The sequence below is a fragment of the Manacus candei genome, unplaced genomic scaffold (genome assembly GCF_025592945.1).
Source record: "Manacus candei isolate 608988 ecotype Guabito, Panama unplaced genomic scaffold, ASM2559294v1 h1tg000076l, whole genome shotgun sequence".
Taxonomy (NCBI): domain Eukaryota; kingdom Metazoa; phylum Chordata; class Aves; order Passeriformes; family Pipridae; genus Manacus; species Manacus candei.
In genome coordinates, this window is record NW_026138124.1 from 4539079 (window position 1) to 4562754 (window position 23676).

At 49.6% G+C, this 23676-nt stretch overlaps 2 protein-coding genes across 6 annotated transcripts in view; one reads left to right on the forward strand and one right to left on the reverse strand.

Annotated features, from left to right (window-relative positions):
• Positions 1–16817, forward strand: part of CAMKK1 (calcium/calmodulin dependent protein kinase kinase 1) — a 93534-nt gene extending 76717 nt beyond the window's left edge. For all 5 annotated transcript variants that reach the window (XM_051809305.1, XM_051809304.1, XM_051809308.1 and 2 more), the window contains exons 13-16: positions 1012–1099; positions 2930–3058; positions 3523–3626; positions 11620–16817. In XM_051809305.1, coding sequence (XP_051665265.1) covers positions 1012–1099; positions 2930–3058; positions 3523–3626; positions 11620–11692 — 394 coding nt within the window. In that variant the 3' untranslated portion in view covers positions 11693–16817. The remainder of the gene's footprint in view (positions 1–1011; positions 1100–2929; positions 3059–3522; positions 3627–11619) is intronic.
• Positions 16818–21664: 4847 nt separating this feature from the next.
• Positions 21665–23559, reverse strand: MIS12 (MIS12 kinetochore complex component). Its single transcript, XM_051809354.1, has one exon. The coding sequence runs from the start codon at positions 23363–23365 to the stop codon at positions 22733–22735; it is 633 nt and encodes a 210-aa protein (XP_051665314.1). The 5' UTR covers positions 23366–23559; the 3' UTR covers positions 21665–22732.
• Between the last annotated feature and the right edge of the window lie 117 nt (positions 23560–23676).

A 23676-nucleotide genomic window follows, 5' to 3' on the forward strand; every position in this document is an offset into this window, starting at 1 on the left:
TGCTGTGATGTGGTTTTTGTTTTGGTTTGTGATAGTTTATTCCCTTCTCTGCTTGGGGCAATGCAGAGGAGGTGGGCACAGTACCTGGTCCTCACCAGTGTTTTCAGTCTCAAATCCAGCCCTGCTGGGCAGTGACGTTTTGTGCTACCAAATTCCATCTCTGTGCAGTTCTTCAGGAGTCATTTGTGACACAGACTTTCAGCTGCCTAATGTGATTCTGTCACATGCTGGCATTTTAATGCAGCAGCACTTTGATCACGCAGATCTAGTGTGTTTGGAAGATGTTGCCTGTATCATTAACCACAGGAGTCATTGCAGCCTTTGGGCTTGAGGAACAAACTGCAGGACCAAGGGCTCCACGTGAACAGAGTGGCTTCTGAGTTCAGGCACTGTGGCATTTAGATCTTGGAAATAGTGTTAAAAATTATGTGGTTTTCTCTTACATCTGTTCATTCCCTCCTTTTGTTACTCCAAGGCTGAGCTGTACAGGTAGGAAATACAGAGTTACTGTCTGGCTGCCATCAGTGTTCATGGAAGCAATTTAATTAACACAACCTGCAGGCTTAGCTGGGAATTTGAATATCATGCAGGGGAGGTTTCATCCAGCACACAGCTCCTCATGATGCAGGTTCAGCAAATCAAGCTCTGCCCTTCTTGATTTCTACAGTTCAACTTCAGTTCTGTTTTGTTGTCCCAGAATCTGCCCTCTGAAATTTCCCTGTGATGTGCTGACTTTAAAAATGTTCTTAGATCCATTCAGCTGATGTTTCCTTGTGCATTTTGAGAGGGTGCCTTTGTGTTAGTGGGCAGAACAGGATAACCAAGCTCTGTAACTGTGGTGCCCGAGGAGGAACCAAACCAACAAGACCTTCCTTTCTCAAGCCAGGTTTGCAGAGAAAATATCTCCTGAGTGGAGCAGGTTCCCTACCAAGTAACTGCAGTAAGAACTGGGCACGTCTTGAGCCCTTACAATTCCCCTGTTAACTGACTGCTGCTGTTTTCTTCACTCAGAGCACAGATAAGTGATGAACTCAAGGAACTGATGCTGCGCATGCTCGATAAAAATCCAGAAACAAGGATAACAGTCCCTGAAATTAAGGTAAATTGGACTTTGATATTAGAGTTTTCAGTCTCAGCTGATTTTGTTGTTCCTGTGGTACCTTCTAATGAGGCAGAGCTGTTCCCAGTGTTTGTTTTGGGAGCTCTCCCTGGCACGCCGTGTCGCAAAGGGAGAGTGCTCATTTTGCAGCGTCCCACAGCTCTGTCGATGCTTCTTGCTTGGGGAATATTGACAAAAGCTTTCTTGTTTGCTTATTTAAATGAAAATTACTCAAAATCTGGCTGATCTCAGTGAATCCCTGGGAGAATCAACGCTGTCAGGGGGACTGTCACTGTGCTGGCAGTGTTGGACCTGTTACAGGGGCTGGATGTGTGTTCCTCCTCTGGTCCTGGTGTGGTCAGTGGCCTCAAGGCAGAACATTGGTTTCTCTCACCATTACTTGGGAGATGCTTATTAATGGAAAGAATGAATAGGCCTGGCAGAGCACAGTGCTTCACAGGGTTTGGTTTTATTCTGGTTTTGCACGGGCTTGCTGTCCTCCTGTCACCCCTCGCTGAGGCCTCAGACCTGCTGGAGGATCTCAGAATTTCCAAAGGGATCCATCAGCATCCTCTGCAGGGCACACAACTCTTGTTTGCTTTGTCTTGGGCCAACACCAGCACGTTTGCCACCAAAGCTGACAATAGAAAGGTTAAGCTTCAAGAAAAAAAACAAAGTGATATCTCTTCCCTCCATGCCCAGTAGGTCACAGCCAGTGACGTGGGAAGTCCTTTGGAGCTGTATTTGTGGGATTTCACTTGGCAGTTCTTGTAAGGCATTTCATGTGCATCCTATAAGATCCCTTGGGTAGAGGAGCAGAGCTGGGTACTGGCTCTTGTCCCTGGCCATGCACTGAAGGTGCTTGGTGTGCCTGGGGACTTGCCTTGGATGCTGACAGAGCACGTGTCCCCAGTGCCAGGCTGGGCTCTGGGCTCAGCCCATGCCCTTGGGCAGAGCTTTCCTCGTGTTCACAGCCAAGAAAACCATTCCATGAGAGAGAGCAGGAACAGGGGGGCTTTGCTCTGCTGCATATGAGAGAAAAAGATGAAAATGCTCTGGATAACTCGGGTTTTCAAAGTGTTTCAGACCTGATTCAGAGGGCACCGGGTTCCTTCGAGGTGCTGGTGGGTGGCAGTGGGTGTGACAGCACTGGGCATTAGGGGATGCCATCTGTCCAGGCACCAAAATCACAGTCACAGAATATGCTGAGTTGGAAGGGACCCACAAGGATCATTGACTCCAGCCCTTAGCCCTGCACAGACACCCCAACAATCCCACCCTGTCCCTGGGAGCGTTGTCCAAACACTCCTGGAGCTCTGGCAGCCTTGGGGCTGTGCCCACTGCCCTGGGGAGCCTGGTCAGTGCCCAACCACCCTCTGGGGGAAGAACCTTTTCCTAATATCCAACCTAAACCTCCCCTGACACAACTCCAGGCCATTCCCTGGGTGCTGTCCCTGGTCCCCACAGAGCAGAGCTCAGGACCTGCCCCTCCTTTGCCCCTCTCAAGGAAGCTGTGACCACGATGAGGTTTCCCCTTCCTTCTCCAGCTGAACACACCAAATGCCCTCAGCTGCTCCTCACACAGCTTCCCCTCAAGGCCCTTCCTCACCTTCATTGCCCTCCTTTGGACACTCTCTAATGGCTCAGTATCTTTCTTACGTTGCGGTGACCGAAATTCCCAGGGCAGCTGGTTGAAAAGCACTGCTGGGAGTGGAAAATGGAGCAAATGGAGCAGTACAGCTCAACCCTGTGCCCCATTTCCCTCCCACCCCACCATGACAGAGCTCTGGTGCGGGAGGCAGAGCCAGAGCTGTGTCTGTCCCTCCCCAGGTGCACCCTTGGCTGACCAGGGGTGGGGAGGAGCCGCTGCCGCTGGAGGAGGAGCACTGCTCCGTGGTGGAGGTGACCGAGGAGGAGGTGAAGAACTCGGTGAAGACCATCCCCAGTTTGCCAGCTGTGGTAGGTACAAACCACAGCCACGTCCTCTGCCCTGGGCAAGAGCGTGGGGCTTTGCTGAAGCCTTCAGCTGGTGGAGGAGGTTTGGAGAGGGGGCTTTGCTGAAGCCTTCAGCTGGTGGAGGAGGTTTGGAGAGGAGGCTTTGCTGAAGCCTTCAGCTGATGGAGGAGGTTTGGAGAGGGGGCTTTGCTGAAGCCTTCAGCTGGTGGAGGAGGTTTGGAGAGGGGACACATGGGCTGTTGGTGTGGGAAGCTTGGCCTTTCCACCCAGTGTGAACTTGTTGTGTCAGAGCACTGCAGCAGCCTGAGTGTCAAGTAGCTGTTCTGTGGGTTCCTTCACTTTGTGCTCTTTGCTGGTAACGCTGTTAAATGTCTGTTGAATTATTGAAGAAGCTGTTGTTACTCCTCTGAACTGCCTTCAAGGAGTCGGTCCTGCTGTTCTCACTGGTCTGTTTTTCTTCCTCCAAGATCCTGGTGAAGGCCATGCTAAGGAAACGCTCCTTTGGAAATCCCTTCGAGGTCCAGGCGAGGCGGGAGGAGAGATCCATGTCTGCCCCAGGGAATTTGCTGATGTAGGTATCCAGAGCCTTGCCTGGCAGAGCAAAGGTGTGTGGGGAGGGTGGAGGAGGCAGTTTGCAAATCTCTTCTGTAGCACTTAAGGACGAAACTCCCCTCTAAATCAAATACTGAAGATAAAATCTACCTCAAATCCTCTCAGGTTGAAATACAATGCATTAATACAGCCTAAAAGCTCTTTTTATAGATGCAGTTCTCTCTGTAAGATGGGTTTGACCTAAACACATGTAAGGTGCTAAACTTGGGTCTGGTTTTTTACCTGTTAGTTTATAATATTCTGTGATCAAAGATCCATTAGAGAGTGGTGAAGCAAAATAAGTTTAATTAGAGTCTAGTCTAGATACGTATTAGAGGGTTTAATTCTTCTCTCCTTTTTATGGACAACAGAAATGGTACCAGACAAGCAGTTTGTGTGCTTTTTAAACTCAAAATGAGACGATGGGGTTTGACTGTGGTCTGGGGCCCAAGCCTGGGCAGAGACACGTGGGCAGACAAAGAACACTTTGAAATTGCTTTTTCATTTGAGAGCACATTCAGTATTTTTTCACACTGACAGTTGTGAAATAGTGGGACATGTTGCAGCAGGATGTTTTGGAGGTGGGGTATAAATGGCTGTATTGGGATTAAAAAGGGAATAGACATATTAATGACTAATAGGTTCATCAGCAGCTTTTAAACGTGATGTTCTGTATGTACAGGGGTGAGGAGAGAATTCCTCTGCCCTTTCCTTGGTTCTTACTATTCCTCCCTCATTTTTATCACTGATTCCTTTCAGAGACAGGATTCTGAGCCATCAGTCCAGTAAGTACCAGCTGGACCATTAGCTTGATCTGAGACAATTAAAGTTCTCACCCCACAGGATCTGTAAGGCTTGGTTCACAACAAAGCTGCATCGTCCCAAAATGATGCTTTTCCACCCAAAATCCCAGCACCATGCCTGGCAGACTCCCCTGAGGGTGTGCTGATTCTCACTGCACCACTGACAGTGCAGTTGGAGGAGTCTCTCTCTGCCTCTCAGGTGTGTGGGGATTTGAGGGCTCAGCTCAATTAAGGATGATAATGCTTTAGGTCCCAGCTGTGTATTGGAGACTTCACTAAAGGCTCTGCCTTGGAGTCCAGGGCCTGACAGCACTTTAACATTTTAACACCCTGTACACGAGTGCTGCTGTGGGACATTTCTGGAGCGTGGCAGTCACAGCTCCTTTGCCAGCTTAGCACAAGGGATTTGTCCTCATTTGTTTCCCTTGGCTCATTGCCTTCCAAATTAGTTGTTGCTAATTGGACACACGTCCCTACCCGTATCTTCACTATCAGTCCTGGTCCCTGCATTGCATTACTCTGAGATGGGGAAACATTTACTAAATTTGAAGAAAAATGTATTTTATTCTTCCCAGTGTCCCAGACAGCTCACTCAGAGCAAGGCAGGATTTCTTCTTTTCAAACCCTGCCTGAACTGATATTTCAAGGTGATCACACTGAGCCTGTTTCCAAGAGGGACCTGTTCCCTCCCACCTTCACTTGAGATGCTTGAAAACCTGTGCCACCAACTACCCATCTGGTGGGAAAACTCCTTAACCCCGTGGCTGGTTCCTGCCTGGAGCTGGTGCTTTGTTATCTTCCCAGAATAAGTAAAGTTCATTTGATCTCACATAGCTGTGAAGCTTCTGATCAGCCACATAATCAGTGTCTAATCCTTTTTAAAATCATTTTAGGACTTCAACATCAGCTGTAAAAGCCTCCACTTTTATTTGCCTCCTTTGTAAAGTTGCTGGTCTAATTCTTCTCAGCTTATACAAACCCAGCATCTTTCCCTGTCTCTGCTCATTCCAGCCCTGTGTTTTATTCAAGCTCCTTGTACAAACTAAAAGGGGTTTTTTTAAAGTGTATAATTTCCACTTTTGTGCTGCTGTGTCCAGTGCCCTTAGTTTATAAAAACTCTTCAGGCCAGGGATGAAGCTGTGGTCATGCTGGGCTGGCCTCTGCCCAGCCAGTGGAATGTCCAGAATTATTGTGAATGGCCTTTGAATGTGCCAGTTCTCCACTGCACTAATCCCTGCTCTTAATTTCTCAGTCTCATGCCATCAGTGCCAGTTTTTGGCAGTAACAATTGACTTTATCCTGAATTAATTCATGCACAACTGGAGCTTTGAGAACCTGTCTCAAACCCCTTCTGTTTAAAAGGAAAACACTGGCCAAGTCTCTTCAACAAAGTGTGTTGTATATTAAACACTACAGCAGGGATGCTCCTTTTAAGGAATGTGGATTATTATTATTATTTCAAACTTTGGAAGATGCTTTACTGGCTGAATCTAATGAAAATTGCTTCAAATTTAAATAGATGTGTTGAATCTAATGACATTAATTGTAAGTGAACTGAGTCTAAATGGGAATGTTCGTTGTTCAGTGAGTTATGTCTTGATTACAGTGTTATTTCCACAGGGACAAACAGAGTAGACACTAAGCTCATCCAGTCCTTAATTCATAGTGGTTGTTCCCTAGAAAAACACCCCTTAATACACATATGAAGTATAATATCAGTGCCAGTGTTATGAATAGCACTGTGGTAGTTAAAATAAATTTCAAGTGAGTCGACGTTGCTATAAATTTTTAGGACCTTGCAGGAACAGAGAATAATTGTTGTAGTAAAGGCTCTGCAGGGTTTCTGCATGTCCAGCACCCTTGCAGCTGGACAGGGGACCCCAGAAGTGGGAGCTGGCAGAAGAGCAGTGCCTGCAGCCATCGCTGCTCTCTGGGCGTGTGGTTGCCCACGAGGGGCTGAGACAAAAATGAGCCACACATTCCCAAGCTCTCCTCCCCAGAGCTCCTCCTCCCCAGTGGCAGTGTCTTTAGAGAGAGCTAAATCAGCTTTTGTAATTGCATCTCCTTCTAGTTTATAGGTAGGAAACAACTTGTTGTGTTGCTACGGAAGAGAAAAAGAAAAGCAATTAGAAAACTCTAGTTTTGCATTCAATTTGTTTAATTGGGCTGCATGGGAAATTGCTGGAGCCCCACTCACTGCTGCCTCAAGCATCTTATATCTGTGCCCATTCTGAGGATGTATTTTGCAGGAAATCCTCTGGCAGCTGAGCCTGCTTTCTGGCATTTGATGCCTAATTGATGATTCTTAAAATGGAGCTGTCCTTCATGCTCACTCTTGGCGATTTGGAGAGGAAGAAGCTGAATCATGTGGCTGAATCTTTGTTCATTTCTCCCTGCATTACCTACACAGTGCTCTGTTGCTGGGAATGCTTCATGCCATAGCAGGGGGGCTTTCATGTTGGTAGCCTTGGTTCCTTTAGAGGACACCATTAAGACACCCGTGATTTGAAACAGTTCTTAAGTTAATACTGGGAGGAGAGAAGGCTTTTTTAGCACTCCTTAGACCTGGAGGAAGCAAACCCTCTCCTGGCTGTTATTTATTGCTCTGTTTATCAGCACTGAACAGTTTAAGAGGCAGCTGTTAAGTGCAGGCACACTCAGCAGGTGGAGAGGAACTGAGATGAAGATGCCCCCGTTTAGCAGTTCTTGTTTTGCACACCCAGAGTCGTGTGAGTGCTGCCAGCTGTCACCTCACCCTGTCACCAGGGTGGTGTCCAGGTGTCCCTGGATCCTGCCTTTCATGCAGGATCTCCCAGAGAGGCAGTGATTCATGGAGCCCTGCAGGTCCTGCAGACTGTGGCCAGGTTCAAGCCCATCATTAACAGTGGCTGCAGAATTCTTTCTAATTTTTCCAGTTTCACAGTATATTTTTTTTTAAGCCCAGCTGTTCACAGCTGAGTTCTGGGTTTGTGTTTGCTGCATTTCTTCTGCCTGCTCCAGATTTCTCCTAATTGAGTCAGCACTGGCTTCACCACATTTTATTGCTCTCATTAATTGCAGCTACTACCTATCAAATTAATTGCTGTGTTTTGACAGACCCAATTTACTTTCCCATTATGGCTGCTATTGCTATTGATGAAATGTGGTTGTCAGCTCCTATATGGGGGATCAGTTAATATTTAAAAAGCCTACTCTGTTTCCAGCCTTCCCAGAAAGAGAGCAAAATAGCCATCGCTGCCCTTAAGGCCATATTATCCATGTAAGGTAGGCATGAGGAAGCCAAGGGGGAAAAGGAGGTAAAAAAAGCATCTGACCCAGGTCTCCAAGCAGAAACAGCTTCTCCCAAAGCAGCCTGGAGGCACCTGCCTTGCAGGGACTTTGTGCTGAGAAAGTTCCAGGGCTCAGTGCCATAGGGCTGCTCAAAAATAGGCTGCAGAGGCTCTCCTCGGTCAGCCAAGATTACAGCATCAGCTTTGACAAGGGAAGAACTGCAGGGTGGGTTTAAATTTGCCAGATGTTTCCACTAAAGGTGCTCCCTTGGTCTCTGTTGGTGCTCGGTGTCTGTCTCTCCAGTCCCGGGGAGATTTCGGGTAGGGACCACGTCGATGCTGTCAGACAGAGTGAAACCCAACCAGAAACCTTACCAGTTTTCACTGCAGAGAGAACTGCATGTCTTGTGGGAAGAGCCATGCCCCACATGCAGGTAGGTGTCCTCACGGGACCAAGGCTGTGGCACAGGATTTTCCTCTGGAATGACCCACCATTGGCAGGTCCCTCCAGCGAGGGCCCCACTGCTCCTGTGGCTCTGCCCCACTGCATGTAGGCCATGATAGGATACAAAACCTCCAGAGGAGCCAAATTACATGGCCCAGGGACATCAGCAGGGTGCTGGAAGCTGTCTGGAGCTTTCAGCAGTGGTAGGGGCTGGAGTGGGTTTGTACCAGTGCCTGTCCTCATCTGTCCTTCAGGCTGCAAGTGAATGTGGCTGGTGCTCCTTCCTCCATTCCACTCTGCTCACTGGGCTGGTTGAGGCACAGAAATACAAGCTCCTTTGCCTGCTGCCATCATCTTCATGATCACTTTCTTCCTTTGTCTCATTGTTTTGCTCTCAGGGACAGATTCCTCTTAAACACATCCGTACATTTGCATCCATCTTTAAGGTAATTCCGTGTCTGTGTTTCCCCTGGGTGCTGTAGAAACCCCTCAGCCTGTGTGTCCCCTCCTCAGCCTGTGTGATTTGCGTGGTAGTGAGAACATTTGGCTCCATCCTTCCTTCCTGTAGGAGGAGTTTTGCTGCACTCATTCTCTGTGTGTGACACTAATGTTTATGAATGCTCTTTATTATTATTACTATTTGTGATTCTTTGGCATTTCAACTGCTTTTAGGGAGGGAGGGGTGAAAAAAGCCAGGGGGGGTGTTAGCAGGAACTGGTGCTCAGCCCCACCTTTGTGGAGGGAATACCTACAGAATTTGGGAAAGGCTGAGCTTTGGAATTTGAGCTCAGGTTTGTTATTTAATGATGATGCAAAAGAAATAGAGGTGGAGCCATCTCTGCTCCAGATGCTCCCCTGTGATTCTGCCTCTGGTGCAGCACTGAGAAGACTGAAATTGGTTGCTCCAGGTGACCACCCAACCCCACCTCAGCCAAGGCTTCATCGAATCGTGGTCATCTGTCCAACCACTTGCACAGACCCTTCTAGGAAGTGGTTGGGCCAGTTCATTCTGTTAAATAACAGAATAGCATTGATGCAAACCATGACAAGCTGCTTACAAACATCTTGGTGTGAAGTCCCAGGATCCATTGCTTAGGCAGGACACAGCCTCCAGCTGGGCCTGGAAAGATCTGGGCTGGGCTGAGAGGCTGGGAAAGAGCTGCATGGCTCTGAATACCTTTGGGAGCAGCTCTGGAGGCTCTGCCTGGCTCCTGGTTTATCACTCCAAGACAAATGGATGAGCTGGAGCCAGGATGTCGCCTGCTCTGAGTGAGGAAGGACTTGCAGAGATTCTCCAAAAATAGTTGGGAGAAGGCAGGGGAGGAGGATGGGGACTGACGTGGCACCAATGGGGACAGCTGGTGCCACTGCCTGCTGCTGCCTTCTCCGTGGGCAGGAGGGGACTTCAGCAGCCTGGATGGGGGCAGAGTGTTGGTATTTAGTGGGGGCTCAGTGGAGGAATTAAGCACTTGCCAGGGGGGTGTGTATATGCTGTGATTCAGTAGGTTGTCCCACTGCATCCCTGTCCTGTGTTTTGGAGGGAAGTGCTGTGAGGCTCATTCCCTGCTGGACACAGAACACCCTCAGTGTCTGTGATCTCCCTGCAGCTCCCGTGGTGAGCAGCCATGTCCTCTCCTGGATAATTGCACAGGTCAGGCTTTGCTCGCCTGTGGCTCAGAAAATGTAGCAGAAATACAGTCTTATTTCTTACAAAGAGTAATTTAAGGGAGATTCACATCCAGCCTCAGGCCTCACAGCATGAGCAAGGTTCCTGTGGAGCATTGGTGTCCTGGTCTCTGCTGCTCCATGGCAGCAGGTTTTTGGCTGGTGTTTGCTGGTGAGGGTCCTTTCACCCTGCCACAAGGGTTTGGAGAGGCAGGGGCTGCTCAGGGTGGTGAGGGAACATGGAACACACTCCAAGCAGGGAGCAGGAGCAGCAGGATATGCTGGGCTGTGCCAGAGAGCAGAGCCTCTGCTGCTAAATGTGGTGATCAGTCATTTAAAGAGGGTGATGACAGGCACTGAAGACAGAGCTGTTCCTCAGCCTCCCCTGCAGGGAAATGGTCCCTGGGTTCAAGGTCAGGTTTGTTGCAGGGCTCTGCTGGAGCAGAGGGAAAAGGGAACGTGATTTTTTGATCGTTTCTGGTTTCTTCAAGAATTGTTTTAGCCCTGTGTGTCCTTTCAGTGTTGTTCCCAGACAGAGCTCCAAACCCACATTTTCCCAAATGCTGTGTGCTCCAGACACGTGCAGCAGTGCTGATGCTCCACGGCAGAGCTGGCTTGTCCATGCAGATTCTCCTGCAGAATTCCCTGGAGCAGGTTGCCCAGGGAAGTTGTGGATGCCCCACCCTGGAAATGTTCAAGGCCAGGTTGGATGGGGCTCTGAGCAACCTGGTCTAGTTGAAGGTGTCCCTGCCCACAGCAGGGGGATTGGAACAAGATGAGCATTAAGGTCCCCCTTCCAACCCAAACCATTCCACAATTCTGTGATGCAGCCAGGCTGTCCTGAGGGAGGCTGGACACCCTGGGAGACACAGATTCTTAGAGTATCAACACCTCCTTGATGTTGTGGATATCTTCATGATGGAGAAATGGGGTTTTAGGTGAAGGCATCAGCCTGCTATTGGTCACTGCTGTGGGATGTTGTGGGTGGCCCCTGGAGATGTCCCCTTTTCTCCATCCAGTCCAGAGCAGTGACAGTTTTCTCTGGTCAAATCTTGGCCATGGGCTGTCTGTGGATGGCTGGGCTGGGTGGAGATGTTGCTCCTCAAGGATGCCCCAGAGTGCAGGTACAGCTCAAGCCTTCTACGTGAGAAAACATCAGAAATTAGGAATAGGAGGAAAAAGCCAAAGGTATCATGGTGAATGTGCAATGCAAGTAAGTTACTTTGGTTATTAATTCTATGCCTGCTGCTCTCAGAATTTGGGTACTGCTGTTTTGGGGACCAGACAAACTCACAGAGGCTGAAATCACACAGTTTTTGTGTAGGACAAACTGAGCTCTGGTGGAAACATTTAGTTTTATTGCCATTTACAGCGAGGCTTTGGAGAAGCAGTTATGGGATGAAGCCATCCCTCTGATCCTTGTAAAAAAATCAGATTAAAGGAAAGCAAGCCAGAACTCTCCAAATACAAACTGGATAATTTGAAAACATTGCTGCTGGCCTGCAGGACTTTCCCCAAGAACCAGATACCTCCTTGTGATGCTGCAGCTGGAGGAGGGCGTTCAGGGAAGTGCAAAGCTCAGTTTTTGGGATGCAGAGACCAAGCAAGCATCCAGCCACAAGCTGCACATCACTGCAGGGATATTGCTGAGGTGTTTTTGCAGTACCAACACAACAGGCTTGGTTCATTGCTATTCCCTCTTAATATTGATATTGCTGACTTGGGTTGGACAAAACACCCCCTGCCTTGCTCTGTGCCTGTAATCTCTTTGTTCCTTTGCCATTCCTGTAGCAAACAAGGGAGCAGAGAAGGAGCCAGGGACCCGGAGCTGCCCGACGTGTGTGAAGACGAAGCCACGTCCTGAGGCCGCCCGGCCGGTCACGCACGTGCTGCTGCTGTTGTGCCCATCGTGGTGTTGTGTAGCACCATCGCCCTCATCACCCCCTCTGGGGCCTGCAAAGCAAAAAAAAACACCACCAAACAAAAGCCACCAAAACGGGACCCACCCAGAAAACCAGGCAGGAGGAGCAGAGCAGCCAGAAGGAGCAGAGCGAGCCCTCGGGCGAGGTGTCCGTGCCCTCCTCCGCGTGTGCCTTGCTCTCCACTTGTGCTTCACCCCTGGGCTCTGCCCTTGGGTGTCTTGGCTGAGGAATGTGGGTTTGTTTGTAACGTTTTCTCAGGGGTCCTTCACCCCAGAGGCTTTTTCCTTGCGTTTTTGCGTTCTCTTGTTTCAGGCATCAGGAGGGAAGACGCCGTCGGAGCCAGGCTTTGTGTCAGAGGGCAGATGTTTTGTTGAATGCACGAGTAAAGCACCTCTGTGTGTCAGGACACAGTCCTGCTCCTGGTGTGGAGCTGATGGCAGAATTTGGGTATCAGCTAAATGAGGATGAGATCTTGCTTTTAGAGCAAACACTCTCCCTCCCTATGCCTTTCTTTCTCTTTTTTTCCCCCCTTCTCCTCTTGCCCCTCAGTTTTGCACAGTGTCAGTCCCACTTGCTTCAGTCAGGGCACTGTTGTGAAATGGAAGTTACGCCATGCAGTGAGCCTTGGAATGCCACAGAGCTCTGGAGCATGGGGATATGCTGCTACATGGAACAGCTCAGTGCACCAGGGACACCTGCTAACCAAGGCTGCTCTTCCCAAAGAGCTGGGAATGCCCCCTGTGAGCTGCACCCATGGACCTTGTTCTCAAGCTGAAAAGAGCTGCAGGTTTTGGGTTTATTTTATTTCATTCATTTCCCTCACTCATCTCCTAGCTTGTGTACCTGATGCTTTTAAACTTCAATTTCCTGAAAACCAACCAAACTGGGAGAGCTCCCCAGGATGGAAAATGTTGGTGGAGGGTTTTTAGACTAAGGAAAGCTACAGAACACAAGATCACAACTTGATCTTTTGATTTATTTTTTTTAAGGCTTTCATTTTTAATTTTATTTTAATACTGTAATTTTTATGCATGTGCTGATGCTGCTATTTTATCCATAGATTGCTTCTAAACTTGGTATTAGAAGCTTCATCTCTACAGTTTGACAACAGGTGAGAGATTGCACTTAAAAAGGAAATGCAGCCATTTCCATGGCTCTTGACTGAATAGACTTGTGTGGATAATCTGGAATTCCACTCTTGCATTCAGAGAGTAAAAACCAGTGACATCAATTCATCAAAGTATATGTCATTATTTTCCCTTGAGCTTGGGGACCTTATGGGGTCTGAACATGCCCTTGGGAAGCCAATGGGGTTGGAATCTTATTTTATAGCACTTAAATAAAGGAGAGGATTACATTTGGTTCCTACACAAGCATCTTACTGTCTTTTTTTTTTTTTAGATTTAATCCTGAGGACTTTGTTCCTTAATTTTTTGTGCAAGGAGATACCTGTACGAGGGTTGTTGGTAGTGACTGGTGTATACTGGTGTTCCTCTTCTGTTTGCTGTGATCTATCTTGGTGGTTCCCAATGTTTTCATAGCTGGGCTTTGCTGCCAGTGCCTTCTGCCTGTCCCCAGCCTGTCACCTCCCCTTGCTCATCCTCAGCCACCTTGGTGGGATGCCCAGCAGTCACATCTCACCTGTAAATATTGGCAAACTGGGAAATAATATTGCATCTAATGGATTTCACTGAGGAGACCTTTAATATTTAAAGCTGGCAATGATGTTGGATCCTGGAAAGGTTACTGCTGTGGGCCTGAGCTCTGCACTGCTGCATCCAGGTGCTAAACCCTGCCTGTTTGTGTGTCTGCCTGTGCTCAGCATCCTCCAAGGGACCCTGGTCCTGCACCAGCTGATCCATCCCACTGGGGCACTGGACCTTTTGCTGGGATCCTGCTGCCTTGTACTGAAGATTTAAGTACCCAGAGACAGGGAGTGAAAGTGGAGATGGGGACTCAGCAGGTCTGAGGGCACAGGGGGCTCTGCACATGGGAAAGACTGGCCAGGAGGAGGCTCTGGATACAACCTGGGCTGTGCTGGGGTGCCACCAGCTCCTCCTGCACACCAGGGGCCAAGCTGGACAAACTGTCTTCCAGTCTGGGGGGGGAAAAAGGACTTTCTCCAGCTGGTGTCCCCAGGGCAGGGCCAGGGAGTGGCTTTGGGACAAGGTCACATCTCAGGAAGGCACCTTACCCCTGAGGGAGCACTGATCAGCCTTATCCCTGTGCAGTTCTGAGGTCTAAGCAATGCTTGGGTTGTGCTCAAAGAGCTCTAGGAATGCAGGCATGGGGTTAGTTCTTGTATTTTTAATATGTGGTAAGAATAATTTGCTAATCCAGGCAGCTGGGGTTATTTTATTGATGCCCTAGAGGTGGGAGCTGGCAGGGCAAGGCTGCAGGAGGGCTGTTCTCAGCCTCAGTTAATGCAACCAAACAAATTATAATTTACAAATTAACTCCATGTCGTGTTCCTTTAGTGGTAGCTAAAGCATCACTTCAGTTTTGGAGGGGAATGGATGTTTTTTTATCATTATCCCAAAATGTACTTTGAAATATTTGCCCTTTCAGCTGAAAGAAATCCTTCCAGAGCTGTTCCCACAGGTCCAGGAAGCAGCCAGAGTTGTACAGCTGAAAACTTGCATGAAATGAGATGAAAAAGGTGCCCTGGCAGCAAGAGAAACGCTCAGAGAGGCAAAAATAGGCTCTGCTTCTCACTCAGCTGTAATGAAATCCTTGTTTGGGTGTGTGTTAGAGCAGCTTGGAGCACTGCTGGTCCTGCTCTGAAGAAAGGAAGAGGCTGAAGAGAGTGTTTATTTGAAAATAAACAACTCTGGCAAGGCAGCACTTTTAGCTGTTGAGGAAAAGGATCCTCCTTAGCTGGATGGGTAAATATTTGTCTGCTTCTGTCTGTGATTGAGGGGATGGGGTTCAGTGTGGGCTCCAAGAAGCGAGAAGAGCTGGTGTGGGCACGTTCTGATGCTTTTGTGTGTGCTCTGTGTTTTTCCCTTCCAAATCCTCACTTGCCTGTGCTGTTCCTGGAGCACCAGGATGGTCTGAACTGTGTTTGCTGGGCTCTGAGTCCCAGGGAGGGCTCTTCTTTCCCCCAGCACAATAGCACCATTGGCTCTGTCAGCTTTTCCAGCTTGGGAATGCTGAGGGACTTTGAAGGGAATTTCTCTTTTGGGGGAAATACAGGAGGTAGATTTCTTTGCCTTGCTCAACTAATGGCTCTAGGCCTTCACTTTGGGGGGTAGTGCTAAGCAAAAATCCTGGCCTAGTCTCCCCTGTCTGGCAAGGAGGAGTTCTCAGTCCATGTCTTTAACCCTTTGGGCAGGAATGTGTTGCTATGAAGGTCACACTTGCAAGTAAATGAGGTTTTCAGCATCAGGGCTGGTGGTGGGAAGGCAAACTTTGTGTCCAGCTGCATCCAGAGGGAGCCCAGCAGGGGACAGTGGAGCTGCTCCACACAAAACAAATTGTGGCTCGACAAAACAACTCCCAGGATGGGATTTAATTCCTTATTTATTGCCAGACTTGCAAGGAGGAGCCAGTGGGGGAAATTTTGTGTTCCTTCGGCACAGCTCTGTGTCCTGAGGGCATCAGCAGCTCTGCCACAGGGGCCAGGGGAGGATTCCTCCATCTCTGCTGTGTGGCTGGGAGCTCGTTTGCTCTCTCCACCTCAGTGCTTTCCCTGCCCAAAAACACCAGGAGCTTTGTCCCACCAGTCCAGGAGCTTTGTCCCACAGGATCATTTATGGTCTTGGACACCTTCATCCATGATTCCAGGTGCAGAGCCCCCATCTCCAGTGCTTTGGGAGCTGCTCTGTGTTACTGTTCTGCCACAAGCAGAGCTGGTCCTGGTTTGGGATGGGTGATCCCAGCTCTGTGTGGGATGGCACTGGCAGGGGAGGTAGGATCCTTTCTGCCCCAGGGGATGGGGATCTCAGCATAAGAACTTTTCCAGAGGCAGGAGAGCTGTGCTGGGGGATCCTGCTGGGAGCACCACTGTGTCCAGTGTCCAGCAGGGAGACTGGAAAGCAGATAGTGGAGGTTTTGTGTGTAAATATAACTTAGTTTGGGTGCCAAACTTCCCTGCTTTACCAGGGCACATTTCCAGTGGAGTTTGCTGAGCACAGCAGTGGAAGGGATTCCTTTCTGGCCCAGAGCCTCCCACAGAAGACCATGCTCTGCTCAAGTCCCTCCCAAGCTGAATTAACCTGGATTATCCCATGACCCTGTTGCTCTGAATGCAGCCTTCCATAGGATGAGGGAAGGAAAGCAGCTGGACAGTTGCTGCCTTTCTCCTCCCCTTCCTGAAGAAAAGCCATGTACTCTCAGAGCTGCTGCTCACAGACGCCCAGGCCCTCAGTCAGTAACCACAAGCCATCAATCAAAGCTTTCCAAAAAAACCATGTGAATTCAAGAAAAAAATAGATTGCAACTTCTGAGGGTGTCATTCAGATCCTCTGTGCCGTATTTTTGCTGCTGTTTCAAATTTTCTTGGCCTGTTCTAATTTAAGTCTCTTGTTCCACTCGGTGTTGGATCTCTGACCCTGTGTGTGCTCTGCTATGACTCAAGCATGATGTAAATGCACTCAGAACTGTAACAGCACGTGGCTGTTACACTGTAAATATGTACCATGAAGAGAGAGGCTATTTTTTGCATGCTTTTGTACTGTAGAACTGAGGAGAAAATGACAATAAAGTCCACAGAGATGACACTGGGTGTAAGTGCAGTTCCTGAAGCAGGGCTGGGTGATGCTCTCGTGTTCTCTCTGCTGCTTAAACCTTCTCTGTGCTTTTAGCTACAGCAGAGAGGGGCTTGGAGGCCTTCCTTTCATCCCCCTTTCCCTCTTGGGCTTGTCCTGGATGAAGAGGTTCAGGGACACATCATACTCAGGTGACACATCCCCAACTGCTACAGCCTCCTGCTGCAATGGGGCTGGGGAAGTTAAGCTGCCTTAATTCCATTTACTTCCAAAGGAACGTGCAATTTGCTTTGAAGAGGGGTTGGGGCTGGTCTGGGTTAGAACTCACATGGCTTCGTTGTGGAAATCACAGCAAATCCTGGGTTTTTCTGGTGCCATGGGACAGGACTGGCTGGCTGACCCCACACAGCTCCAGGGACCTTCCTCCAGGACAGGCTTCCAGGGGCACTGCACTCCTCTTGTTCTTGTATTACCAAAAAGGAAAAAAAAAGGTGAAGGTGTCTGCCTTTATTCCCTGTCACTGTTGTTGGAGAGCTGGGAGAGCTGGGGGTGTTCACCCAGAGAAGAGAAGGCCCCAGGGAGACCTTAGAGCCCCTTCCAGGGCATAAAGGGGCTCCAGGAGAGCTGGAGAGGGACTGGGGACAAGGGATGGAGTGAGAGGACAAGGGGGAGTGGCTTCAAACTGCCAGAGGGCAGGGTTAGTTGGGATATTGGGAAGAAATTCTTCCCTGTGAGGGTGGTGAGACCCTGGCACAGGTTGCCCAGAGAAAACTCTGGCTACCCCATCCCTGGAGATGTTTGGGGCCAGATTGGACAAGGCTTGGAGCAACCTGGGCTAGTGGAAGGTGTCCCTGCCCATGGCAGGGGGTGGAACAAGATGGGCTTTAAGGTCCCTTCCCACCCAAACCATGCTGGGATTGTGTGTTCTGCCCAAACACACAGTGATCCAAATAACTGTTGGTGCCAAACCCACCTGTTAATTGGTGGCTGTACAAATTGCTGGCAACCATCACCACAAAAGGAAGGAAAACAGCTCCCTAAGAGGGACCAGCAGAGGCTCAGGTGGGAAATGGGGACATGGAGGGCACCTTACTGAACAAGCATTTCCCTGGGTTAATGCTGTTTTTTCCCACTCCAGGTGGATCCATACCCCACTATTTTGTCAGGGGGGAAATAAAATACTGAAGGCATCTAACTGCTGGTTCCCCAGGGATGCAGTGTCCTGGTGGGGTCACATCACTGCCACCACTGCACATCCAGTCCCAAGACACAGTCAGTGATGTGCCCCACAGGGCCTCTTAATGCCCCCTGAGGTTTATGGTCATTTAGGATCTTGCTGGGGACTCGATTTGGGATTGGATCCAGCCAGGTAAGTGGCTTGGAAAGCTGCTCCCCCCTCATTTTCTTGCAAATCAAAATGGATTTCTTGAGCAGTAAATTATAATTTCGTGCTTATTATAATATTCATTAAGAGCTGCCATCTGCTGTAGCATTATACCAAATACTAATTATTGGAAATTAAGGTGACAGGAGGGAATAATACCCTGAATTGTGGAAGTGGGAGTAATAAGAGCCCAGGAGGGATAAGCAGGCAAAGCAGTGGGAGAATTTCCTTTCAGGTGGGAAAGCAGAGGTAATAAAATCCCCAGGAGCAGGGGAGCTGGAGGCACAGCTGCCTGGGCAAGGGGCACACAGGGGGTGTGGGTGCAGGGGAGCTGCTGGGGTCCAAAGTGTTCAGTTTTGGGGCAGGATCCATCCAGGGAAATGGCCTCCAAAGGCTCCATCTTACCTTGATGTTATTCCTCTAATTTTTTGCTTAGTTTATTATGATTTTTTTTCCCTCTTCAGGCTGAAATTAAATTTCCTACAATGATTTTGTAGCAGCCCTGGTCTAGTGGAAGGTGTCCCTGCCCATGGCAGGGAGATTGGAGTGGATGATCTTTGAGGTCCCTTCCAAGCCAAACCCAACTGCAGCGTGGGCAGGATGAGTGCAGGGCAGGAGGAATGGCCAGGGAAGGAGCCAAAGCCATACAGGGCTGTGTGAGAGACATAATTTTTCCTGTCCCCAGCAAAGGGGAATCATAAACTTCACCCTTTATGGTTTTCCATGCTGCTCCACATCGAGCACAGCTGCCTCCAAGGCTTCCCTCCAGCAGAACCCCTTTAATCCCATTCCCTCTTTCCTGTGGCTCAATTAGGGAGGAAAAAAAATTAATCTTATTTATGAAAGTGATTCCTTTGTTGCCAAACATTTCCATGTTTTTTTCTTTTCTTCTCCTTGAGCAGGAAAAAAGCATTTAGAGTGTTCTTCTCTAAAGCAGTTTCCAGGGAGGTCCAGCAAACAGGGCCAGGAGCCATCAGCAGCCAAGCCCCCACCGAGTTTCCTCGCTTGAGCAAATCACTGTTTTGCCACTAATGGGAGCTGAATGCCCATTTTCTGTGCCCCATTTATTTTATTGCCAGCTCTGGGGGGCAGGGGGAGGCGGCCCCGGGGGCAGCTCTCCGGAAATCCCAGCCGGGGCACTCGGTGTGTTCCCTCCCCCCCGATTTCACGGTGTGTGATGTGCAAACACATTAGGGGCTCGCTGCTGCTCTCACCAGCTGGGATAACTCCCAGCACCCAGCTGTCTCTGCCTCCCTGCCTGTCCGTCTCGATTAGTTTTTGTTTGGAGGTTCCACGTGGTTGTTCAGGAGGGGAGATGCTCTTGCTCAGTCTGTGCCGGCCAAAATCCCCGTGAAAGAAAAATTTTTTGGAATAATGTGGGGTTTTTTCATCATTATAATGAGAAATTATCGTTTTCCCCCGTCCTGTTGGTCACTCCAGCCCTGCTGTGGGATGGGGATGGGAATGGGAGCCCCTGGGATGGCAAAGGCAGGAGCTGACCCACTGCCAGCTTGAGGTGAAGCAATTAAAGTGTGTGGCTGCCACCAGCATTTCCTGCCTGTAATTAAAGCTTTTAATGAGGAGGCATATGGTAACCCCCCCCTCCCCCAGCCCCAGGCTGGCGTTTTTCCAGGTGTGGGTTCATTAACGGCTGCTAATTACACCATCACTCAGTGTCTAAGTCAAGGAGGGCTGCATTGCCCAGCCCTGAGTGCTCCAACAGGCTGTGAAAGCTGCCAGAAATATTCTTGATTTTATTCTTCTTTTTTCCCCCTTATACTGAGTACTGAACCCCAGGGGTCTGCAGGGCATTTTGGGGACACCACCATCCCTGGGACACAGTGCTGGCTCCTTCCCTGCAAATCCAGCTGCAAATGCTTTTATTCCTTGGAGTGGGTTGTGCTGGAAGCCTGATAGTCCCAGTAGCCACTGGGGCTCAAAGCTGTTCCCCATCCAAAGGTGGATCCAGCTGCCAGGACACAGCCAGCCCCATGGAGTTTTGGGGCTCCTGCATGTCCCTGGATCAGGACTGTGTGTTATCCTGGTAGGAAAACCAGTGGCTTTGTTCCCCTCAGACCCCAGCTCTGCTAAGGGGGTTTCCTTGGAGGAAGAGCCCAACAATGAGGCTGTTTCCCCTGCAAATGGCTCTTGGTAACATTTTATCAACAGCTGGTTGTGTTTCTTACCTCGGGTGTTACAAAGCACCTCATTCCCAGCCTGGTGCTCTGAATCTTCCGGCTCTGCACAAGCAGGGAGAGAAAAGGAGCATTAAAATCATCCAGGTGGAAGTTCTCCCCTTCCTTTCCAAGCCAGCCCCAGGTACTGCTCCTGCAACAACCTGGTGCCAGCTGTCCCTGCTGCCTTGTGCCTGTGCTGCTGCCACTGATGGGATGTGTGCCATGGGCACTGCTGCTCCAGCACTCTGGATCTGCCTCTGGAGGGATGGGAGCCTGTGGAGAGCGGGACAACGGCAGACAGGAGGATGGATCCGAGGTATGTGGGGCTGCTCAGAGAGGTCTGAACCTTGAGGGACACCAAAAACACATGGATGTGATTTGGGGTTGGAAATGCTTCACCAGTCCCATGGGAAATGTGGATGTGGCACTTGGGGACATGGTCGGTGGTGGCCGTGGCAGCGCTGGTCGGACTCAGTGATCCCAGAGGGTTTTTCCAGCCCCAGCAATCCTGTGGTTCCACAAGGCTGCTGCCTGAGGGTGGTGGGTCCTGGCCAAAGGTGCCTCCAGCACTGCTCCAGGAGCATCAGGATATAATTTATTGTGAAATATTTAATTGTGGTGACAGGAGTGACGGGAGCGCACGTGGCAGGACGTCACTTCTGGGAGCAGGTAGGAAGGGGCATTCCCAGGAGGGTGAGAGGCTGGTGTGGGTGGATTTCCACAGCAGGAGGGTGGGATGTTCAGTATCAGATTTAGTTTTTGTCATATTTCCCTGTTTGATGATACAGAGGCAAACCAAAATCCCAGGGGTCAGGTGGTGGGTGCAGTCAGGCACAGCCCAGCACAACCATCATGCCCAGTCCTCCCTGCTCCCCCACCCTTCCAGCTGGGAGGAATGGGCTGGGAAGGACCCTGGCAGGGTGGGAGCTGCTGGGGCAGGAGAGGAGAAAAGAGTGAAAATGGAAATAATTCCTCTTGTAAAGGAAAATACAGCGTTGGAGGGTATGAACTCAGTAGGATCCAGCTTCCTGCAAACACGTGGGTGGTCACTCCTGGCAGGAAACACCCAGGAAAAGTGTCTCCTGTTAATTAAGGATAAAAAAACTGATTCCTCTGAGGAGACACGATCATTGTTGGTGTCCAGGAAAGTTACACAGCGAGGGAAAAACAGCCCAAGCCTTTGTGGAGCCGAGCCCTGGGCCAGGCTGCTGGTGCCCTCTGCTGCCAAGTGAGATCTTCTGCATGTTCCTCTGCCCAATTTAGCGTTAAATGAAACAATATCTACATATTTGCAGTCAATTTACAGACAGCAGCTTCTTGATTTTGCAACAAAACTGACGGTAATGGTGGAAAAAGACAATTTTTGCAGTGAGATTCTCTACAGTGGATGTTGCATTAATCACATTTTTCTACTCTTCAGGTTAGGGAACACTGGGTAACTTTGAAGTCATTAAGTTGTTTTCTAAAAAAAGCAAGTCAATTTTAACCTTATCCCCTATTTTTTTCCTCCCCTGAACAATAATTTCCACACACACCAACATTCCTGCAGAGGTCTGGAGCTCAAGATCAGACATTAATTCCCTCTGTGAGGATTTGAGGAGTGGCTGTTGAGTCATTTTTTATTGCATGAACTCACAAGTCTCCAGTCCCACACCAAGGCAATAACGGTTCAAGACACTGGTTTTATCCACCTGAGGTCTTCAGAAGTCAGGGAAGAAAGAATTCCAAAGTGTATTTTATGTCTTTAATACGTTTTTTTTTTATTGCAGTCACTCCAAACCATTCATAAGTTTATTGCCTTTTAAACCTCTATGCTAATAAAGTAGAAATTAATATTGATATGATGATAGGATTAAACAGGAGATAAAAACCTGCTATGGAAGGATGCACAGACTGTCAGGGATTTTGAATTATGTACAGAGAGAACAAGCTTCGTTAAGGGAGTTCAAAGAACTCCAGCTCATCAGTCTTCACAACAATTTCACAGGAAAATTTGATTAAACATGAACATAAAGACCTCAGCTATTCAGTAGAAAAAGGACACTGGGCAACAAAAATAAAAACAAACCAACAAAATATATCTGCAAAGCAACATAAGCTCAAGTAGGTGCTCATTTCCTCCAGTGGCTTCCCTGGAGGGAAACACAAGTTCCCTCTCTGCAAGCACACGTGGAGTGGTGAGGAACCCTGAGATTCCAGAACCTGGGCTGAAATTCTGCTTGATGCCAACAGATCTCATCAGAGCCTTGCCAACAGCATCCCTGTGTTGTTCTCCTCCAGGCACTTCCTACTTGTTGGCTTTTCAAAAACAGGGAAAGGCACCACAGCCAGTGCCAGGCAACTCCTTGGGGAGCTGGAAAAGTCCTCATGTCCTCATGACACCATCACCTGCACTGCCATCAGACTGGGAACCCACCAAAACATTCCTGCAAGTCTTAATGAGACTGTTTTTTATAATCCTTAAAATAGGCACGTGCTGTGTTGTGTTCAAAGGTAATGTTCAGTGGCCAGGAAGACACCTTCACATCCAGGTTATCCAACCCAAAATTTATTCCAGATCACCAGTCTGAGTTACATTTTACAGGATTTCTTCCCTAGGGAGTTCAACTTTTAGTCCAGATCCCGGCAGGATGAGAGGAGTGAGGGAAAGACAAGCCTCTACCATTTAAGCAAGCTCTCTAAACGACTTCTGCTGCCTTTCCAGCCTTTCCATTACAATAACTGCTCATGCTGCTCCATGTTTTTGCTCTTCTCCTTGACGTCTTTCAGCGCATCCTGCAGCTTCTTAGAGTTGTGTGTCAGGAAGGCCAGGCTCTCCTTGAAGTTGCCGATCCCGTGCTCCCTGCAGATGTTCTCAAGCCCATCAAAGCACTGCAAGATCTTCTCCAGCTCTGCCGTGACAGCCTTCTGCTCCTCCAGCTCGGCCCTCAGAGCCTCCCCCGCGGCTGCCTCGGCCCTGCACTGCTGCTGCAGCTGCTGCAGCTCCTCCTGCAGCGCCCGGAATTCCTCCTTGCCGTAGGGATACTGCTCGTGCACCCTGTCCTCGGGCAGCAGCACGTTCCTGGGGATGTTCAGCACCAGCTGCAGCAGCACCTCTTCCATCCTGCCGAAGAGTTTGTCGAAGTGGTCCTTCATGAAGAGCAGGAACTTCTCGGTGCATTTCCGGATCTGCGAAGGGCTGATCTGGCAGCCGGGGATCGCGTCCAGCTTCTTGAGGATCACGCCCTCCACCACCAGCATCATCTCGAACAGGTAGTCCTGGAAGGCGATGTAGAGGCGCAGCATGCACGTCTGGGGGGTGAACCCGAAGAACTGCGCCTCGTAGGCCATGGGATCCACCGACATGGCTGAGGGGAGCCGGGAACCGCAGGGCGCTACCGGGGCAGAGGGGGCCGCGGACCGAGCGCGGTGTGGAGCCCGAGGCTGTGCCCGATCGCCGGTGCCCGGTGAGGGGTAGGGTCCCGGTGCCCGATCCCGGTGTCCCGTGTGGTGCCCGGTGTCCGATCCCGATCCCGGTGTCCGATCCCGATCCCGGCGGTGCCGCCTCCGCCGTTTCCCGCCTCGTTCAAACTCCCCCCTCAGGGCGCCCCCGCCCCCAGCCAATCAGCGCCCGCGCGAGCACTGGCGCCGCCCAATCACCGAGCGCTCCGTCCCTC

Bases quoted from the DNA above. Each gene is read 5' to 3' on its own strand.
- MIS12 (XM_051809354.1), bottom strand. From the start codon at position 23,365: ATGTCGGTGGATCCCATGGCCTACGAGGCGCAGTTCTTCGGGTTCACC.